Here is a 22,531-nt window from a genome sequence, read left to right as displayed (position 1 = left end):
TTCACCGATAGAAGCTATGCTTTTTTCTCAGAAGCATTTTTATTAGACCCCCAAAACTGCAGACATCAGTACAGGCGAGATCATAGCTCTGGAGAAGGGCCAGCGGAGTTCAAAGCCCCCGGTTGGAAGCCAAAACAACGCTGACAAGCACTGAGGGAAAATTTATGAGGTCCCGATTGCTAAAAGCGTATGTCTGGGATATAAAAAAGTAACAATTATGCCACCCACACTGTTTATTCTTTTCTTATGTGTGGAGCTTTGGGCTAGCATGTTGAAACATAAAACAAATAAAACAATCTGAGCACTTTTTAGATAGGATTTATAGCATTCCCAGGCTGACATTTAGTATCATGGCTGGCAGTTGAGCATACTATTCAACAAGCCACCTGCCTCTATAAATGTCACTATCTGGGCTCAAACTTGGTTTATGTATAACTCAGAGGAACTCCTGTTCTCAGTTCCCGCCTGTTTACGGGGAGCTTTCATGGCACACAGCGCTGAAAAAGACAATTTGTAGAAAATAAAGGTTAAAGTCTTGCGTGATTTATCTTGTTTGGAAGCAGTGGAAAGGGGCATAGTGAAATCTGCATTCCAGTAAAGATGCAGGACCGCCCACAGAATAAATTGGTGCTGGCTTGTGCAACCAGCAACCCTGTGAGAAACGCAGAAAAAGACCCACTTGCAGTGAAGAGCAATGGATCACCAGGTGGGGTGGCACGTGGCCTTAGGTTTTCACGTCTGGAGATTCCTGAGCCTTTCACAAAGCACCAGAGCTGCCCAAAGGGGCTCTGCCTAGCTGCAGGGATTCTTCTTCAGTGCAAGTACTGCAGAAAGGTAGTCATCCAGCCACATCCATGGCGGCAGGCAGAGAACCGAGCGTGGGAGGCAGAGGCGTGTCAGGACTGCCACGTGTTCACACTGCACACTCGGCCACGCGACAGCACAGTCCCAGAAACAGTATCTCCGAGTGCCTCCACGCTCATCAGGAGAAATGAAGGCAGCACTTGGAGACAAACCTCTGCCCAAGAGCACCTGCAGCAGCAGTGGCTCCAGCACCAGCTGTATAAAGCATCCTTGACTCTGGCTATATGCTCAGGCAGCTGCATTAGAATCATGGAATAATTTAGACTGAAAGGGACCTTTACAGGTCGTCTGGTCCAACGTCCCGCTCAAAGCAGGGCCAACTAGATTAGGTAGGTCAGGGCCTTGCCCTTGTTCATTAAGATGAAACACACGCTGCCAGAGGTAATCCATTGCCTCTTTAATCACAGAGACATATTACCTAGACGTGTGCTCCTAAAATAGAACATTTGCCACACAGTCTTAGGGTGGGGAACCTGTTGGGCAGCAGAAGCCATTGGTAAATTGACTGCATAGCCTTATATCACAGTGGAGCACAGAGAGGGCTCCATCAAACTCTCATTCCTTTGCCAATGCAAACCCAGCAATTTCCTGCTTTACAGAGAAGAAAAAGTGCCTATGTTTCCCTGGGGCCTAGTCACACCAGAGACCAGGGAAACTAGGAGGTGAATATGTTAAGGTAGTGCATAGAACAACCGGGGGTGCTCCATGTCTCTCTCTAAAATCTCCACATGAAAGCTCAGTTCAGAAAACTAGTATTTTGTAACAGGGACATAACAGACATTGCTTGCTTTAATGAAGCTCTCTTCCACTTGGCAGAACATGCTGGCCTGACAGAATAATTTCTTACCTGGATTTAAACATTTTGTTGTCTGAAGGTATCTGATATCTTTCTGCAACTAGCATCAATTAAACTTCAAATACTGCAAAGAGGAGGGCAACTAAGCCTACACCTGTGTCCTGGTTTCAGCTGGGATAGAGTTAATTTTCTTTCTAGTAGCTGGTATAGTGTTATGTTTTGGATTCAGTATGAGAAGAATGTTGATAACACACTGATATTTTCAGTTGTTGCTAAGTAATGTTTAGTCTAAAGTCAAGGATTTTTCAGCTTCTCATGCCCAGCCAGCAAGAAGGCTGGAGGGGCACAAGAAGTTGGGGGGGGACACAGCCAGGACAGCTGGCCCAAACTGGCCAAAGGGGTATTCCATACCATGTGATGTCATGCCCAGTATATAAACTGGGGGGGAGTTGGCCTGGAGGGGATCACTGCTCAGGAACTAACTAGGTATCAGTTGGTGAGTGGTCAGCAATTGCATTGTGCGTCACTTGTTTTGTATATTCCAATCTTTTTATTAGTATTGTCATTTCATTATTGTTATTATTATCATGATTAATTTCTTCTTTTCTGTTCTACTAAACTGGTCTTATCTCAACCCATGAGTTTTACCTTTTTCCTTCTGATTCTTTCCCCCATCCCACTGGGTGGGGGGGAAGTGAGTGAGCAGCTGCGTGGTGCTTAGTTGCTGGCTGGGGTTAAACCACGACAGCCTGTCACCTCATGCAATGAAACCTAACCAAAAATTTAGCCTTCTGGGAATGACAAATTGGTGACATACAGAATGAAAATCATCCTGATAGCTAGCTGAGCTCTGCCTGACCTGATCTTCCTAACATGCTCACTATTAAAAAAAATTAAAAGTTATATGTACATCATTCTTGAAGATCATGGGATGAAAAATGACACATGATAGAAATCCCAAGGCACAACTTCTGGCATGTAATGGGAAACACTTTTTGTGTTTTGTTGCAGAAGGTTTATAAATGGTTGTACTCCACTCTTGAAGCTTTTTCTCTACAGTTGACTCTTCCTATGCAGAGAATATAATCCTGCAGGCAAAGACTGGGTGATGGTACATCAACTGCAGAAATGAGTTCTTGCTTGGCACAGGCAAGACGAGTAGTCTCCTTTGTACAGCCATTATTTGAGTACATGGGAGGAATGAAGCAGAGATTTCTAGAATCATATGAATTCTAATATATAACATAAAAATGTCCCATGCTAACAATAATCCTGCGGACAAGCCCTTATGCTAAAAGCAAGATTGTTGTAGATGAAACTTCACATCCTTCCTGCAAGTGAAAGGAGCGACACATACAGAAGTAAAGCTCTTGTACACCAAGAGCTGCAAAGGAACTTTGTGAATCTTACAACCAAGGTTTGCCACTTCGAATAAAAGGCATTCTGTCATTCCCTGAAATAAATAGAAACAGGGCCAAATGCAAGATAAAGGTAGAAGCAGGAGAAAAAAGCGTCCTAGACTGCTAACAAGGGCTTTTCAGAAAACTGCCAAAAAGGGCGCTTGACAGAGGTTACAACATCAGAAATCATGAGTGTAGAGATCTAGGATCTTCTCCTCTCAAATACTCCTTCCTTGGATGCTCATTTAGCCTAGGGAATCAAGGTGATGGTGGGTCCTGAGATTTCTTCTTCCTTGAGCCTGACTGGCATACATACTCTGTCAGAAGGAACCCAAGAACATGCCAACAAAGTGAAAAATAAATCTATCTTTACTCTAAAAATGTCAAAGCTTTAAATGTTAGTCACCCAGAGGATGGTACGCTGAGCCCAATATGATCTTCTCATGCACCCAAAGGTTGCTGTAGACCAAACCACAGCATGTAATAAAACCTATAGAAACGTCTTTTGCTATCAGCTTTCCTAGGAAATGCTGGACTTGAAGCAGCTCTCCAACACCAACAGAGAGATTGCACCAATTTAAATAATCACACTTCACAAAGAGCTTTTAGTACTACAAAACTCTGAACCACAAACTGATCCAACAAGTTAGATAAGTAACTTCTTTCAGTGTCACCCCTGACTGTCTCTCTTCCTGCCTTCTGGCTCCTGTAGCAAGTCAGGCACATGGTGAAAAAACGTTTTGAGCCAGTGGGTGGCATCCAGTATTCTATGCTGGATGTGTCGTTGATAGTTTGAATATATCAGATATTTTTAGCTACCATAAGCAGTTCTAGGCAATCAAGTATTGTAATCAAGAGCACGCAGAAGCTCAGCTATATCAGTTCAGCCAGGATTTTAAGGATTCAGGTTTTGCAGCTCTGTCAGTTGATGTGCTGGGATGGTACGAGCAGCGTGGCTCCCTGCTTTGGCGTAGCACAGCCACCTTCAGAAGAATGATCCTCCCAAGAACTCCCCCCCACTGGGCTCAGCTTAGCACACAGTTATTTCAGTAATAGCAGCTTTCTGCAAGGCAATAGGAAAGGTAGCCCCGGCTGGAGATACTCAGAGTTATCTGCCACGGTGCAGATCTCCGGGCTCCAGCGCGCCACGAAGCCACGCGACTTGAGAAACGACCCAGAGATTACGGGCAGAAAGACTGTAGAGCAGCCGACCCTTTTAAGACCAAGCAGGAAGCCAACCGAACCCCGCCGGCTCCCACCCACCCGGGGGAGCCGGCCCCAGCAGCGGCAGGAGGGGCGGCCAGCACACCCCTCCGCCTTTCCCCCCGCCAGTTGCGGAGCAGCGGGACCCCCGCCGCTGGCGGTCAGCACCGCGGACAGCGCCGCGGCCGCTCCCGCCCCGCCCACGCGTGTCCCGGCACCCACGGCCGCGGGACCGGCTCCGCCCGCCCCGCCCCGCCCCGCGGCCGGCGCCACGCATGAAACACGGGCAGGGCGCCGCGCTCACGCGTGCCCCGTGGAGAGGGAGCTGCGGGCGGAACGGCGAGGGGAAGAGGAGCCGCTGGGGGAACCGCTGGGCTCGGGTGTCGAGCGGCGGGGCCGCACCTGAACGCGGCAGGCTTCGGCTCCGCGGTGGTGGGCTGGGTTTGGGACCGGAGGAAAAATGTTTCCTCCACAAATGACAGTAGGAATCTAGGAGAGAGTTAGAAATGTGCTCTAAATTGCCGTGAAGGAGAAAACACGGGCTCTGTATTAATAGCTCGCTCTCTTCTCCCTAAACCTGTGTATACCTGTGTGCCCCCTCTTCCTCACTGCCACGTTTTTATCTGGTCTCTTCTATCTGGCTTTCCGGTACACCCATAAAGAGACAATACATCTGCACCTCTCATGGATGGATCATTGAAAAGAAGCTAACGTTTGACGGCAAAGCTTGAGACTGGAAGGCACGGGTCTGCTGGCTGCACATCTCTATGCTAGGGTTGAGCAAATAGTTTCGGGGTCAGGAAGCTGCTTCTACTTTTCCCTGCAGTAACACAAATTGAATGACTGCAGGTGCCTTTCTCAACCTTCAAAAGCCAGTATTTCCCTGTCTAGCCTTTTCTCGTTCACCGGTACTCTCTGTCATCTTGGAAAAGCTTAAGAACGTGGGGGTCACAACCCATCTCCTTGAAACCTCCAGAGATTCCTCCGTTCATCTGGTTCTCCCATGCTTAGATCCTTTGTCAGTGAAGTGCCCCTTCTTCTCTTGTGAATAATGAGCCACCTGCTTCCCTCAGCAAGCAGAACCTACCAGACACCTGCTGACACTTTGCAATCCAAGCAGACACTGATTTCTCATGTAGGTTCTCCTTTTATACCTCCCCCTCCCACACAACTCTATAGTTCACGATAACGCAGAACGCTAAGGTTCATGCTTCAGCTTTTGGACTGCTCTGAGGAAGTGACATACCCTTGCGATTGAAGCTAACGCTACTTCAAGCAAGCTGCAGTTTCCAGAGTTAGAAATCGCACGGTGGTAGGACTCATGCCTAATGCTTATTGCTTTTTCTGCTCATTTCCTTAATGCAAAGCCTAATTATCCTCTGTCTGAAGTGGAGCCACTTCATTCAGGATTATTGCCATTATCACATTTTGAACAAGTCAAACACCTGCCCTCCTAATCATCTCTGCCCACATAACCTAGCCAAGCTATTCTGCCACTGCTAATCCCAAATTCCCCCGCCCATCCTATAGAAAGACCAGCAAGACTGGCAGGAAAAAATCCTGAGCAATCTCCCCTGATCTCCGAGCTGACCCTACTTTGGGCAGCAGGTTGACCAAAAACTCCTAAGCTCCCTTCTAACCTGAACTATTCGGTGGTTCTGAAGTTCTAAAGCAGGCACAGTGATAGAAATGGACAGAAAATCCAGCTCTGTAACATACTCACCCTATGGGTTACATGTTTCCCTTCTTTAGTGTTTTCCCCTAATTCTAAAGGATAGGCTAATGGTCACCACAAAGCCCAGGATCTGGACACACACCCCCAGGGGTTCGCCACTTTCAGTAACTCATAATCACCACCTTACCTACCTTTAGGTCCTTCTGTTCAGCAGATTTCCAAGCTGTTCCTGCTGATTGCCTTTTTTCAAGGTCCTACAACTTTGACGTTCATAGATTATCTTTCATAGCACTCACTGATGAACTGCTGACCTGAATGCAGCCTGACAAGTTTCCCAGATGCTGTAGTATCATTTACTTGGCTTAGAGCATCCACAGTAAAAGGCAAAAATAAAAAGCACAAAAAATGTCACGATAGATGGTGCAATTAAGGCAACATAACACACTGTAAAACAGAAGAAGAGCTACAGCTCAGCTCCTGGGCAATAAAAGATTGTAATTACTGTAGCAAGACAAAGAGCATGCATCAAATTACTCATGTTTCAGAATCTCTCTTATGTACAAGCATCAGCAAAACTGACTATACACTTGCACACAATCAGCAAACATGACGTGGAGACCGACTTTTTGTCGCCAATTACTGTTGTTTATAATCCTCCTGAGTGTTTCTCTTTCCCCTCCAAATAAACCCACCGGGGGCGTACTCACATGAGCAGAATTACCCACCCAACCTGGATGGTTCATTTCCCTGAGCTTGCTTTATAAGAAGGAAGCAGGCTTTGCCAGAGGGTGATTTAGAGCATCCGATGGCTTAGGAACACAACTCTGGCTATCCCCCAGTCCCCTACAAAAGCCTAACAAGATAAGCCTCCTAACCTAAATTAGGTGCTTAAAATCAGGTGGTGTGCTTATTTTTTCTTTATCTCCCCATTAGCACTGCACATACTAGGGCTCACCTGTGTGTCTTTAAAGGTCATATCCACAGTTGGTGATTTTTCCCCCTATTTTTCTTCAACCAGAAGGGGGATATTATAAAAAACAGTAAGAAAATGTTACTGTACAAAATTATATTGTGAAACAGAAACCATTCAGGAAAGGATGAAATGCTTCCCAGTGCTTTAATACGGCTTTGGAAATTCATTAGGTTATGAACTGTTAGTGTCCTGTTAGGCAATCTCCTGCAGCAGAATAAATCTTGGACTCAGGCGTCCCATAAAACAAGTGACCTTGAATGAAAGCCACAAAGATGGCAACAAAATAAACTAGCGCATGCCCTATGACATTAAGTAGCTGGTGCTTTTTTTTCCTGCAGCAGTACCGTCATGAAGTAAAATCTGGAGTTCAGTCAACTACAACTCCATACCCAAATGAAAAGTAAAAGAAAATTAAATCTTTCCCTCCCCACCCCCCCTAAAATCAGAAACAGAGCAAGAATATGAAGCTATAAACTGAGGGTTTGCAGTTTATAAACAAAGCAATACTCTCTTTTTCTTGTCATAGTTAACCTTGGATTTGTCTGCCTTATGTTTTCTGTACCTTCCCCAACCTGCTGTATAGTTACAGAATTCCATTCAGTCAGGATTTGGGCCCTGACTCAGTAACTGGGCCCTCAAATGCTGAAAAAAACCTGCTCAAAATCTATTTGAAAACATTTTAGACAATACTGTATCTAAAGAAGGAAACAGAATAGTAAGAGAATCTCATGATTAATAATTCATGCTTTGTGGGAATATCGATGGACAGAAAAATCCGGCGTCATTCCACAGTTCTTCCTAGTTCACCAGATCACAGCCACAAACCCCCAAGAGGTGCATATGTGAGAGGACAACAGAGGAATCCAGAATCACAATTAATTGAGATTTCTTTGTTTATAAAAAGCAGAAGCTGAAGATCTAAGGCAAGATCCTGATGCCCTGGAAGACCACTGCATCCGAAAGCTATAGAACAGACAGCAAAGCGAGAGGGTAACAAAGCCTAATCAGAGCAGGCGGGAGACGAACACAAAAGCACTCTGCCTCACCCTTCTGTGACAGGCAGCCAGGCATGATTTGCAACCACAAATAGCTGCTACTTCAGCCACGCAGTGGCAGTGGTTTTTCAGTATGTGTATTTTTTTAGAAGAGTATCAATCACTAAGTAATAGAAAAATCCCATTAAACAATCAAATGCGCATTCGCAGCAGTTGGGAAGCAACCACAAGAACTAAGGCAGCCTGAGACTGTGCAGAAGTCTCCCTCCTTGACAGAATGACCTTTGGCAGCCAGGAAAGTCCTTCAGATCCTCCAGCCTGGTGGCTCAGGCAGCCCTGGGTTCTGAAATCAGCCGTACTTACAGATCAGAGGAGCACAATGGGAAAGTATTAGCAACCTCCTTACCTTAGTCCTACCTTCATGAGATAGTAAACCTTCTGATTAACAATACAATGGCATAAATATTCTGTAACTGAACATGAGGAGTAGTAACTCTTCCTTGGAGCAATTTCCATGCTTGCTCTTCCGGTGAAATCAATGCTCGGGGGATTTCTTGTGCATGGACTCTCCCTTGGCCAGGTTGGTTTTTTTTTCCCCCACAATGATGCACACAGATCCCGTCAGTCTTTCTTCAAAACAATAATACAAATTGCGCTAATCATGCTGTTCACCCTAACCGAGTTGATTCCTGTTTGGCAGAATTTAAGAACTATGATCCTTGTTGTACTGAGGAACTAGACTCCATGTATCTGTTTAATCTCGCTTCATGCCAACACATTTCTGAGTGGTCTATACATAGAAATGGATGGTGATAGCTGGTTCTGTTCAGTGCACATTCCGATGCATTGCAGTATTCTCCAATTACTCTTGTTGTGGTTTTGTTTAACCCCCTGCATCCTCCAGAAAGATACTTATGGCAGGAGGAAAACACAACACAGGATATGCTTTCTTCATACAGACATAGCTCTTCCAGAGCACAGCCACAACTGCTTCTGAGGTCTGAGGGTCAGCCCCACAGCTGTAGGCAAATCCCTACAAAAAGGTGCAGCCATTTGGCTCCATTATCACACTTTGCACAACCTGTTGAGGCAGTCAGGTGCAAGGCAAGGTATGTTATGCTAAAAAGAACGATACAGATTATTTATATTTAATAGAGTAGGGAGACTTTGAAGCTGCTTAAGGCACCCTTACTTGTTGCAGTTGCATACTTTGCTCTACAAGGTGCTGAGAGATAGAAGGCCAATATCTTGAATAAAAAATAAAACATCCATTATTCATATACTGATATGAACTTTCCAGACTCTCTCGATGTATTTTACTCTGAATCTCATTTATATGACTATGGAGAGTGTTCTGGATGTGCACACAAATCCAAGTAGCGTGAGCTCTGCCAGAAAAACCATAAACTCAGTAGGAAACTGCATGGGATTGGTTGAAGTCCCAGTGATTTAATCAAACAGGTAATTAAATTATTTAAATTATTCATTTAACATACCTGATAACAAGAGAAAGCACACACTGATCATCTTTCACCCCTGATGGGGACCGACCAAAAGAAATTACCCTTTTAAGAGATTTGGAGTTAGAATTCAGCTTAAGAATGTGATTCTAGCTAAAAGAAGATCAATGCTCTGTCAGAGGGCAGAAGGCGGCATAGGAGCCATATATTTACTTTGGTAAAAAATATACGTTTTAGAGTCTGTTAAAAGTGGCAATCACAACCTACAACTTCACAACCGATCCAGCATGTTTGTTAATACCTGCGGAGAGGCTATACACTTCCCAACACCCTGATACATAGTATAGATGATACTGTGGGTCACCTGGAGTTCTGCTCCCACGTCATCAGGTTCACTTCAAAGCCTGAAGAGGAATTAGCAATCGGGATGTCATTCATCACCTAGCCAAGAACCATTTTTCTACAGGAGAGCTCGTCATACCAAGCAACCCACACAAGATACAATTAAACAATGTCACTGCTAGACAGATTAAAATTGCACTTCAATAGAGGAACTCACTGTTACTAAGCAATTTCATAAATTAAGTATGTTCTGGCAGAGCTTCTCTGGAAGCTATTAGCAGTGATCCAAACACTAGGACCTAGCAAATTTCTTGGGCAAAATCCTGGCTCCATTAGAGCCAGTGGCAAAACTCCCAGGCACTTCTACAGAGCCAGAATTTTAATTTCTCATGCCAGCTGCAACACAGTGCTACAGCTTTGGGAAAACTACATTAACTCAACCTCCCCAGTTATAAAAATGGGCCACTAACCACTGCTCTTGGAGATACCGTGGAGGATTCACAGAAGTGCCCCGTACAGAAAAGAGCAAGCATTGTCAATCAGTGCAATTTAGCAAACAGGCTACTTCAGCAACTCACCGTCAGGGAAATACCACACTGATGCAAATACCAGGCTTGCAGTTCCAGCAGGATTAATCTCTGGTCCTGTGGAGGCTTAGTAAAACTATCTTCTTTATGAATACCATGCACAGAAGACTGGCCCAAGCTCTGGTGCAATCCCCTCTCTCAGGACTGCAAGATGACTATCCTCACTAGTCTGGTATTTTGAGAATTGTATTTGGATGATCCATAACAATCTTATCTACATCAAACGTCAGTTATGTTCTTTTGCAGGCAAAGCGTGCATGTGAATAGTTGCCTTCACAAGTCTGAGATTAACAAACACACACTGTTACACAAATGCACATATTAACTCTGGATAACACACATTTGTTTAAAATTAATTCTGGGGTGTTCTTGCAAATAAGTTTTATGGCTGTATGAAGAAAGGCTATAAAATGAGATTGGGCTCCTTGGTAGGTGGCATGTTACATTTTTTTAAGAAATATTATTCCTCCCATATAAATGCACAACAGATGTAACATTCAACCTAAGCAGTAAGATTTATTACTATTTTTAAAGCAAATTCAGCACAGCTTAAGAGAACACTGTACAGAATTCTTTAAGCTAGGAAGAAGTTCTTCCGGTCATCGATGCATGTTTTGCATTTGTCAATTCTGCCCTCAAAGACAATCCACAGTTTAGTATTTTAGGCTTCTTACAAAGGTGATGATCCTGCAATTCAATCTCCTAACGAAGCACATCGTGGTCTCCCTCTAGTCACTGCAGGCATGGGCTCATATCTTTGCTTTTAGTACCGAAAGAAATCTGCATGGCTTCTTTGGTCTCTTTCTGAGCCCCAAAACACTCCAGGTGATTTACATTAAGCGTACTACCAACAGCACATGCAATCAAAAGCAATTTTCACACATTGTTTGGCAATGAAAAAAAACATTACAGCTGTGATTAAAGAATGGAGTCTCTCTTATGTTCACTTCTTTACCTCATGCACTTTTGTATAAATATTTATTGTTTCATATTTTCTTCAGAGGCCATAGTTCTTCTGTTTTCTAAAAATAACCTGCTTATGCATAGCCTTCTCTTTTCAAAGCACTGTTCTTCTTCCTTTCGTTAAGTTAATTTCCAAGATCTCTGTGCATGGAAATTAGTGAAAGAGGGATATGTGCAACTTTACTAACAAACACGTTAAAAATATCTAAAAATGAGGAACAATTCTTGGATAAACACCTTCAATGGTAAACAGTCCTGTGAAAAATCAACAGGCCTCCACGCCATGTAGTAATTTTGTATTTTGCGTAAGGGCAGGAAACCTAAAAATTAAAACATATCTGAACATAATATTAAAATCTCAGTTCAAGAAAACATTCATTTTTGTTGCTCAACAGCTTCAACTGTCAAGTAATTTTTTAGTTTTTGCATTTCACTTCATCTAACATAAACCTGGATGGTCCAGCAGGGAGCCCTTGACCACCACTCTCCATTCACCTCAGGTGAATCCTGCAGCTGACACTGTTGTATTCGCACTGGAGAAATCAACGAATCATCTCCTACCCCACCATGCACATAGCCAAGCTCTTAAAATTGTCAACCACTATACAGCCTATAAAGACAGAATCCGTGCATTAATATACGGCTTTCACCACATTGTTCTGATATGGACAACTACCAGCTTGTGATCAAAATTGCTTTCTGATCCCAAGTTCAAAGCATCGCACCAAATTTGGGCCTCCTGGAGAAATGCATGGGACAAAGTTCTTGGATGCACCTCTGGAAGATCCGGGCAACACTGGGAACACTCCAGATCTGAGATCCTATCATATGCATTACCTCATCATTTAAATGGATGCTTTCCCAATTCATCACAATTACATATGCCTGCAGATTCTCTCTGAACTGCTCTTCCCCAAAACTCTTTAGTCAGCGAGTGGTTCATCAGTTAGCTCCCTAGACATGGAGCACTTTAGGTAGCCCTTTAGTAGGATGTATGCTGGCAATCTTTAAGAAAGGCTGTAATCCCACCGAGTGTCTCCCATTGGTGATTGCACGTCAGCCAGGACAAGGGGCTCCCAGACTTGTTAAAGGGATGCATCTGTTTTCTGCCAGAGAAAAATCACACTAAGTCTTTACCTCTCATTAATGGCTGTCAGATTCAGGGTACTGATATCCATACAGATGTTGCATATTCTATTTGAAAAGTATCTGAGTGCATTTGCAGTGAGTATTGGGATTAGATCCACAGGCCAGGGAAGTTTCTACCAGTCTAGTGCACAAAAGCACTGCCTTAGTTCTCTTTCATTTTACACTGGTTTGGTTTGGTTGGTTTTACAGAAGTAGTAGCAGTGGAAGAGCTGTCAGAAGCAAGCAACTTGACCTGTTCATATATCCTCTTTACGATATGGCTTTATGCTAAGTCTTTCTGGTATCTGGCATAGTGTCTGGCTTTCTTTAACACAGTGGGAACATCCATCTCTACTGTATCCCATCCGTTTGGGGTAAGATTTGACATCCGAGAGAAAAGAGTGCTATTTTCACTCATAAGATCAAGAAGTTGATAGCCATGCCTGCTGTATGCTTTGCTGCGATGAAGGAAATATGATTCTCTGTCCACTTGCAAAGATACAGAGTCTCTTGGACTTGAAGAATGTCCTCAATCGGAGACAGAGATCCTTGAGGAAGTGACCACCAGACTGTCAAACATTATCAAAAGATTGACTAGGGCATATCTCAGAACTAGGACTGGATACTCCATTACATAGTCCATTTTTGCCTATCCTTTGAGCAAATTTCAGTTCAAGGCGTGGGGATTTCAAAGTACCCATATCAAGAAGTAAATCACAGAAAGGCTCATCAAACTGCAGGCACAAGTAAGGGGTTTTTGTAGTTCTGCATACGTCAAATGAGAGATGTTGTTCTATAGGTAGAAATGCAATGGATAGGTTGCATTGCTTCAAGAACAACAGGATTTTAAAAAAAATTCTTCAAGCTTTACCTTTTCAGGCATTTTGAATATCACCTGAAATATCTGATAACATAGTGGTTGGCAAATGGAAGGAAAGGAGGGAAGAAAAAAGGCTGAAAAGTATTCTGGAAACAAAAGACAGTTAATCATTCATGTTGTCTACAATTCCTTTGGCTCACAAAAGTCTCAAGACATACTCTTGCTTCACAGTTAAAAAAAAAAAAAAAAAAAAAATTCCTCTACTGTCCTACCTTCTCTCCTCTACAATGTACGATGGAATCCAGAGTCACAAACTGCCTGGACTTCACAGGCAAAGGGCATGTCCTAAAGCAGTTCATTTCATGCCACCCTGACACCCCACAGGCAGCCTTTCCCCCTAAAGCAAAGAACCTCACAATATCATTTTGTGTAACATTCTTTACATATTTTGACTTACACTCCCAAAGCACATTTATTTCAATCAGACTGTGCATATGTGGGTTTGGGGGGATTGTTGGGGTTTTTTTAGCTTTTTCCTTAGCTTGATATTCTGCAGTCTTCCTGGAGCTAGCCATTTTGATTCAAGATTTTGCTTTGTAATGAAAGCAAACCAAGTACTTCAACTTTGAAAGAGAGAGCAAAAAGAAGCAGTCAAAACATGTGGTGAGTCTTATTTTCCTTTAAAGAGTGACAAAACAGCATGTTCAATTCAATACCCAGGATCAGTTAATTTTATCTGAAAAAGAAGCTTATCATGTAAGTTAACATTTGCTATGATTATAACCTACATAATGCTTATTTCCTGTGTAAAGCCCCCATAGTGCCCACACAAGTCACCTTCACACTTTAGGAACACGGGCACGGGGCAACATAGGTCACTGGTTATCAGCCTTTGTTTTACTTTACAATACATTCATGATTCTCTCTACTTCCAATGGCAAATACATCATGCTTCGTTGGCCGATGCTAGTCTCTGATATTCTATCATTACCTTGGCTTCAAAGTGAGACAGTAATGCACATTTGTGTTACTCTCCCTTTAATGTAGTACAAAGCTGGACACAGCTCAGAAAGAAATCCCTAAAATCCATTACCTATTTATGATCATGTACAAACGGATATTGATCATGTTAAAAGAGAACCATATGTTAAAGTGGAGGCTAGAGCCCAATAAATCTTTTTGGATGCAAACCCTTTTCAAAAAAAGGAATAAAATAATTAACATTTGCTTTTGCCAATAGAAACATTTGCTCATGAATCTCCTGGGAAGGGAAGGGCATTTAACCTTTTTACATGCCATCCCCTCAGACATCTCTGACCCCCACTGCAAAATAGACAACAAAGATTCCTGACTCCACACTGCTGATTAAACCCCTTGTAAGAAACATCTGGATGAAATTTTCTTGGCAGATGATTTGAAAAGAATACAACAAGCAGAACTAGGGAGCAGCCATAGTTCAGCTGAGTGACACAAAGATGATGCTATGCAAAAGCAGATTTTTCCTTGAACACATTAACTCCTAAATATTAGCTTGTGACTGTGCTAGCAACCTCATTATCAGAAAAAAAAATAATCCTTCTTCTACTCTGCATGCCAGTGCAGAGAAGGCAAATGGGCTTTTAAAGAAACCCAACTCAACAATCTCATTTTTTAAAATAAAATAATAAAGGGCTTAAACGGTTTGCGTGCCTAATACTTCACTTGTCAGGTAAGAGAGAAGCCGTCCATGTCCTTAACTTAAAAAAACCATTTCTTAAATTTGTGAAGGATTTCAAAACTTCCATGGTTTCTGAGAAACTCACTAACAAACTGGATGTAATGCCTTCCTACTGTCTCAGTCAATACACTTCCAGGCCTAAATTAGCAAAAGTGACGTAAAATTTTCATGGCCTGATGTTCAAAATAAAGGATGCCCCGGCCCTCTGCTGCTTGAGCTTAAAGAGCCTGTCCAATGCAGCTCAATGTATTGTACCCTTTTGGAAATACAGACCCTGGAATTCTCAGTTTTCCATATGTACAACAGACCTAAAAGTGAGAAATTTTCACTGTTGCAATTAAGTGAGTAGCAGCAGTGTAAAACCTACATGAACCAGCCCAACTTTACTCTGCAGCTGCTGGGGGGGGGGGGGGGGGGGGGGGGGGCGTGGGGAGGGGGGGGAAGAAGCAGCATCAGAGAACAGCACCGGAGAGAGTCTGACACAAGAGTGCAGGAAAAAGGAAAGCAGCAGGGAACCTTCTGCCCCACAGCTGCCAGGCTGAGACAATTCCAGGGGATGGGGCAAGGAACAGGCAAAGACACTTTGGCCTTTTCCAGAAGCCAAGGCGTAGAGCGCTTCAGATATATCAGACTGAATTATAATTACTCTGACATATAAAAAATGAAAGCTTCAGCACAGTGTAGGGCCAGCAATCCATAATTCGCTACAGTCATTGAAAATTTGATGGCGGATGGGAAAGGCTTCGACTTTTCAGTTGGGGCACTGCTCTAAAGAAATACATTATCAGTATGTGCTTAAAACTGCTTCGTAAATATTTTTTAAGTCATAAAGAAATTAACACATAGAGACAAAATCTGGTCTAAACATTTTATCTCCAATCCAAACTTCACATTGTAAAGCACCCCTACTTATTTTGGCCACACCACTGCGATCCAAATAGATCTAAAGGAGGGGCACCTATTCAAATTAGTACTGCTATCAGTTTATCACTAAATAAACATATTTACAGACACCTTGTTATATGTGTTTCAGTTTATGAGAAACCAGTCTTCGAAATTTAGGAAAAAATCTGGCAGATAATGAAATTTCAGCATGGGACAAGAACAGCCAAATGGAATGCAGACCAGAAATTCAATCACAAAAGTGTAGGAGTAAGAAGAAATAAGTTTGGAGCTGTTTTTTTCTATTAAGATAAATAAAATATTGTAAATATTTTGTACCACATTATTCAGTACTACCACTGGAATGGTAATGAATGAATAAAACCAGAAAAGACGTTTATAGAATCCCAAGTAAAATCCAATATTCATCAAAAATAGTGGAAATAAAAAGTTGTCATGTAGAACATCTACTTGCGAGGGCCACACCACTTGTCCAGGCAAGAGGTAATATCAATGTGGATTTAAGGTAGCCACCTGCCATGCGTGCCATCATAACTCAAGCGAGTTGATTTCATGGCTAGGAGAAATAATTTAAGACTACTGCATCAAGGGAAAATCTGCAATTTTGTTAAGACCCTTTGACGTAACCAGTGTATGCTTTACAACTCCAACAGACACCTCCCTCTACACATTTGGTCTGCACCAAATAGGGAAGATGAGATAATATTCTGAATCCAGCAATGTGTACGTAACCAACGAACAATTAAACCGAGTAGTAAAAAGCAGGTGACTGGAAAACATGGAACCAAGGCTTACAGTGTATCAAGAAATGTCCTTACACTTAAAAAATTATAATGCACTCCAAAATCCATTTGTTCAGGCAATCCATGTACAACAGAAGGCACTGTTATCCATATGAATCTATCAATTCTGCACAGCAAAAACCTGAGAAGTGCAACTCAATTAGATGCAGCCTGGCCCCTCCCAGTCATTCAGGTTCCTTGAGGACAAATGTTTCCTTTCAGTCCATCAAATTATAAAAACACCACAAGAATTTGTACATTACAGTAGCTGGTTAGAAAGAGCATTCTGGTGGGGGAAGCACACTGCTATTTTCCAGAAAACCTTCAGCAGCATTAAATCACCCTCCCCTATCACTCAGAAGTCACGATGATTTCAAGAAAATGTAATGATGAGACCCTTCCCATTGACCTTTGTAGTTGATCCTTCAGTTGCCACCAGGAGTACTTCCAACAAAGTTAAATGCTGTGATCAGTCCTTTGTTGTCAAATGTGTAGCCACTTTGTTGTTCTATTGACTTAGTCTCTAGAATTCAAAGAAGGGAAAGGATATGAAAAATAGTCTATAGAGAACGTCTTTGCCAGAGACAATACAGCTCAGCTAAGAATGCAAAGTTGTGGAAAAAACTCTCGGTTGAGTCAAAATTTCATTCCCTATGTGCAGTGACAGTAATAAATTACACTCAGATTTTCTCTAAATGCATAAACGCACACACCTCTACAACAGAGCTGAGAAATTAATCTTTTACAGAATCGGTCTGTTACACTATTCTGTGTGCTTTTTCATTAAATCTGAATTTATTTTCCACAACGCAAGCATCCTAAACATCTAAAACCTTACACTGACTGTGAAGACAATATTAGCAGTTAAAAAGTTATTACAAAACTGTTAAACACATAATAATCTATAGTAACCTTCATCAAATGCCTGGCTGACAGCTAGATATTGCCTTAATTTGCTCTTCATTTCAAATGTCAGATTGTGCAAAACTAGTTCGTACCCTGTTCAAACAGCAGCACATGTCAATGAGAAGGCAATTAATTAGAAGCAACAGTAATCTCTCTAAATAACACACACTTCCAGGCAAGGGATAATGTAAGTGCAATATCCTACTCATGCTTCTTAGGAAATCTTAATTAGCATGGAGATTTAGTCCCTCTGCTGTTACACATTAGATGCAGTTCCAACATCCCTGCAACACATAAAATGGCCCCAGAGAAGTGACCCACCTGCAGCATTTCGCCGGTGCTCTGCTAATGTATAAATTTCCTGCAGCTGTTTCTTCTGATCCTCACTCAACGGTGCTGTCAGTGAATGGTACCAGGCTGCATCTCGGCTCTGCACCGCTGTCAGAACAGGAATGGATGAAAAGTGACTATCAGGTTACACTGCAAGTTAATTTCAGAAGAACAAAATGAAACACACGAAATCCCTGGTTGGTTTTAAAACATAATTTGCACTGCAAAACAGGGTCAGTATTCCTGTCAGTTTTCTTAGTACAGAATCGCCACTGTAAGAGAGGCAATCCGTTTTGGGGAACTTAATTACATCCTCTGTTTTCTGAAACAGAAAGTTAACCGTGTGGCGTTATTCATGGACAATGATGAAGTGAATCTTCTAATTTAAAACTCATATCAAAACTAAAAGCAACAGGATTAGTCAAATAGGAAAGGGAGAAAATAATTTCCCCATTATGATTTTAAAATCTAAAAAGTGACAAATACTTCTATATATAAAAGTCCCTCTAGTGACCGAGTACCACCTATTTAGGCTGTGATCGAAAAGTTCTGAAAGAGAACACGAAGAAAATTAATCTCAGGCTGTATTTGCTACCAATTGTTTTTTGCAGTACTTATAAGCCAAAAATTCTTAGGACTAACATTAGAAAGCAAGATCACATTTTCTAGTTTCAGTAATCTAAATTATTACTTCTAACAAAGACAAGGTTTTCACCTGGTGATGATCATAAACATCTCTGAACTATTTCATCATGTTATGTCATTCTGCCAAATAGCCAGCATATACCTAAAAGTGCTTGTGTAAAAAACTGGTATTCATCAACACCATTTTCAAGGTCAAGAGGTGTGCTGAACCCTTCAAGAGCAGTCTCTTCCAATGCATCTTCATCCCAGTCATCATCATCATCGTCTTCATCCTCCTCCTCTCCACCTCCTCCACCACCGCCTCCTCCTCCTCCTCCTCCACCATGGTTCTCTTGCATCGCCTGGCTCACTTCATTTGTCTCCTCCTCATCACTCGGTATCTCTTCTGCAATAGCATTGATGTGTTTTGTAAAACAAAGTTTAAAAAGTATAAGGAAACAATGACTTATGAAAGAAGAACAATTAATAAATTTAGGTTTTGGCTGGAAAGGGGACCCTCTGTTAACACCCTTCCCCCAAAATCTTAGAAGAATTGGAAAAATGAAGCTGTTAAAATGTTTCCTACATTAAAGATCAGTTAAACTTTTGTTTCTAAGCACACCTGGGGAATGTGAAACTGCCACCTTTTTTCTTCTTTCATTTATGCAGTCATTGTGCAATTATAGGATCCAAAAATTTTGAAGAAATGTGTCTTTGACAAAGTGTTCCATCAGTGTGCTTTTTAAATTACGAACAAATAGAGACTTGCATAGACTTCACATGTTGACACAAAACAAAGAGAAAACCAGATGTAGACCAAATGTCTGCCTGCTATTCTTCAGAGTGCTCCTTTATTTGAACAAACTTAAAATAGCATCTTTCACTTAGCTTTACCTTTCATTCTGCTTATGAAACAACTGTTACATCCTGAATTAAATGCAACTTCAACATGCAATTCTAAACACTGCTATTTCTTACTTAAGGAAAAATATTTCTGGCTTATGATCAAGATAAAAAAAAAAATCCCCCTCCAATTCCAAACCTGCTTTTCCTGTGTTAATGGTTTAGAAAGAATAAAGATGACTATATCTGCAACAAGCGGGGTCTGAATCACAGGACAGAGATTTGAAAATTACTGTGCTGCTTCTATACTATATTCCTATGCATTGAGAAGAATTCTGTAATTCCATTACAGAACAATCATGTGTGAAATTTGAGTGGATTACATAATCTGCTTACATCCAATCTAATTTTCAGACCTCAAACCATCTATCTCCTGTTCCAAGTCAAATACAGCCACACATATCTGCCTGCAACGCTGTGTAAAATTCACTCCCCACTATTCCCTCCACAAGGTATTCTTTGATGTTTTTTCTCGTCTGGCAGACACAGCTGTAAGAGGTCTGTCTACTCCAGGAACCTCAGCTGTCTCAAACCCCACTTTGCAAATCACTTTCCATTTGGACAAAGAAGACTTGCTAGGATTTCCTTAAAAGTTCAACCAAACAGGTCTTTCAAATAGTTGGGTACTAGGAACAGCTTCTTTCCAGGAATCAAGAATATAACCAGTGCAGTCCTGGCAAACTCCTCCTGCCTATGTGAGAAGACAGAGCACATTCGCAATCCAGAAGAGCAGACTTGCAAGTTTTATTGTTACTCTTAAACCAATACTACCCTTTCACAAAGTGTTAGCTGTTATACATTGAAACATTTTGACGACATTTTGGGAGGAAAAATCAATTCCTAAGATGATCTTTCAAGCACCCAGTAAGCCGAGCTATTTTCAGCCGACTAATGAGTCTTAAAAATGAACTGCAATTTCTTACCCCCTTTAAATTAAATCCAGACAAAATCCACAATGTGAAAAGGGGAGATTTTACCATTATCTTCTGCAACGTGTTTTTCATCTTTAGCATGATCCTCATGTTCTGTGAGTTCTCTTGAAGCACAAACTTGTTTTAAGCCCAGGAAGAGGAGGAGGATTGAAGGGACAATCTGGGCAGCCACAGCATCCACTGCAGGCGGTCGGTTCTGCAATTCCATTAGGATGCTCAGTCCTATTATACACATCTTTCTGTCATGGAGTCTGAAACAACACACACTTATTAGACAAAAAACAGATTTTCACTGTAAGGATATGTAGACAGCATTAAAGTCCTGGTGCTTGACATGACAGAAGCCAATGTCACAGAGACTATGTTCAAAGTCTATGTTCAAAGCTCCTAAACACATTATTTCCTTTGTTCTGAATGCAAGTTCCCCACTGGAAAGTCCTTCTCCAATAACAATTAAATACCTTTCAAGCACTGGTCAAATTCCTGGAACAACTGTTTCTGATTACCAAATACAAAGTTTGTAATGCTAAATAAATACTATTTAATAACTGTGTAGAATATCTTGTCTTTAATAAAGCATTTGATACAGATTATCATCATTAAATATGATGGAAAATGAATTTGCCTTGGCTTCGATAGCAGTACTGTAGCAGGGACTAAAATAAGCAAAACGACTATCAGTGAAGAGTAATCATAAGCAGGAATGCACTGAATTGCAGGGTGCATTTATGCAATGCTACAGGGCTAGCTGTATTTAAACATGTTTATTAAGAGTCCATCAGAATGGCTGTATTATACATTCAATTTCCGACACTAACTTGAGACACATTGCTAACTCCAGTGAAAGCAGGGAAATAATTCCACCATATCAAGAATAACTGGCAGTACACTCAAACAGGGAACCTCCAAATAAATAGACCTCCAGTAAAACAAACAAACTATAGATAATTGAAGGGAAAGAAAATAATGAAATTAGTAGCAGAAAGCTTTTTATATGACCATAGCCAGGAAACTAGGTAAGAGCCTATGCTCTTAAAAGTAAGAATTGATTTTCTCTTCCAGAAATAGAAGTTATTTGCAAACAAAACAGGGAAAAAATCTCTAACTGCCTCTGCAGATACTCTTTGGTTCTCCTTTATTGGAAACATTGGTAGAATTCAACTCTTCTCTATCATTATGGTATTTTGCTATTAAGGGTTTGAGAGGCGCTTGTTTTGTTCAAACTATTCAATTTGATGCTGACAGCTTCTGTGCAAGCCTTCTGCAGGACAAGTAGTTCCAGCAAGAAGTTTCAGCAAGACCTACAGAAACCAAGCAAACTTCCAGAGCTGGCAGAAAATGGCCATCCTCCAGACCCTCAGTAGATACTTCCAATACTGAATCAGTTTTACTTTGGAATGAAGAGGATACAAGTTGAGAGAGAAGAAACCAATAAGATGTGCACAGACTGCAATAAAGCTTACAGGGGAAGAGCCAGCTCAATCCACCACTTCAAAAATTGCTGTAGAAATACAATTTTAAAAGTGCTTACAATTTCATTACCAAAGATCCCATATAACATGCTACTGAACTATAATATTCTTTAAGTAATACAAGTGATCATCTATTACAGCTTTCTGAACTTTACATGTGCTTAAACAAGGCTGGGGATCTGGAGGGATTTCATTACACCTCCCACGTTGTTAGTCCTGTTAGGGCTTAGTGAGGCGATTCCATTCTCAGAGTAGTTGACAACAACAATAAATTATATATGACCATGGCTAACATTATGATCACAAAAGACCTTCCAAGAAAAACAAAGTCAACTAGCATATCAAATGACATACTTTGTCATGTTGGGTTTGGCTGTTCCATTTACATGTTGAAAAATGTTCCAAAATGCAAGTAGGTGAAGAGCGTCCTTCATCACTGGTAATGGCAATACTTTCTCTTCAGAAGGAATGGGGCACAAAAGAGGCCACATAAATCAACCAAGGAAACTGAGTCAGGGGAACGGGGTCTACTTTCACAAAAAAAAATTAAACCCCTTACACCTGTCAGTTTATCCATGTTGAAAACAAGCTCATCGCCATTTGCTCTCATGCCAACATTGTGAAGACCAAAATCCAAGCTAAAGATGATGCTACCAATGAATGAAGCATAGCTTTTTTGGGAGAGTTGCCCTTACTGCAAGTGCAAAAGGAAACAACTTTCTCTACCTCCTCTCTCTGCCAGCACCGTCATCCAAG

At 41.6% G+C, this 22,531-nt stretch overlaps 1 protein-coding gene and 1 long non-coding RNA gene across 5 annotated transcripts in view; both read right to left on the bottom strand.

Moving 5' to 3' along the window:
• Nucleotides 1-4,112: 4,112 nt before the first annotated feature.
• On the bottom strand, nt 4,113-6,887 carry LOC115352720. Its single transcript, XR_003927243.1, has 3 exons — nt 6,646-6,887; nt 6,130-6,198; nt 4,113-4,123 (listed from the first exon to the last, which is right to left on the bottom strand). It is a non-coding gene; the product is annotated as an uncharacterized LOC115352720 (long non-coding RNA).
• A 7,340-nt stretch (nt 6,888-14,227) lies between these two features.
• Nucleotides 14,228-22,531, bottom strand: part of IPO8 (importin 8) — a 48,129-nt gene continuing 39,825 nt past the window's right edge. For 3 of the 4 annotated variants that reach the window (XM_030041299.2, XM_030041300.2, XM_041118248.1), the window contains 4 exons: nt 20,349-20,554; nt 18,632-18,874; nt 17,836-17,952; nt 14,228-17,131 (listed from right to left, as the gene is read on the bottom strand). In XM_030041299.2, the coding sequence (XP_029897159.1) occupies nt 17,034-17,131; nt 17,836-17,952; nt 18,632-18,874; nt 20,349-20,554 (664 nt within the window). In that variant the 3' untranslated portion in view covers nt 14,228-17,033. Of the gene's footprint in view, nt 17,132-17,835; nt 17,953-18,631; nt 18,875-20,294; nt 20,555-22,531 lie in introns of those variants that run through there. The other variant, XM_030041301.2, reaches the window with a different exon arrangement.

The sequence above is a fragment of the Aquila chrysaetos genome, chromosome 17, assembly GCF_900496995.4.
Source record: "Aquila chrysaetos chrysaetos chromosome 17, bAquChr1.4, whole genome shotgun sequence".
Classification (NCBI taxonomy): Eukaryota; Metazoa; Chordata; class Aves; order Accipitriformes; family Accipitridae; genus Aquila; species Aquila chrysaetos.
The sequence above is the reverse complement of the archived record's forward strand: the minus strand, read 5'-3'. Positions and strand labels throughout refer to the sequence as shown.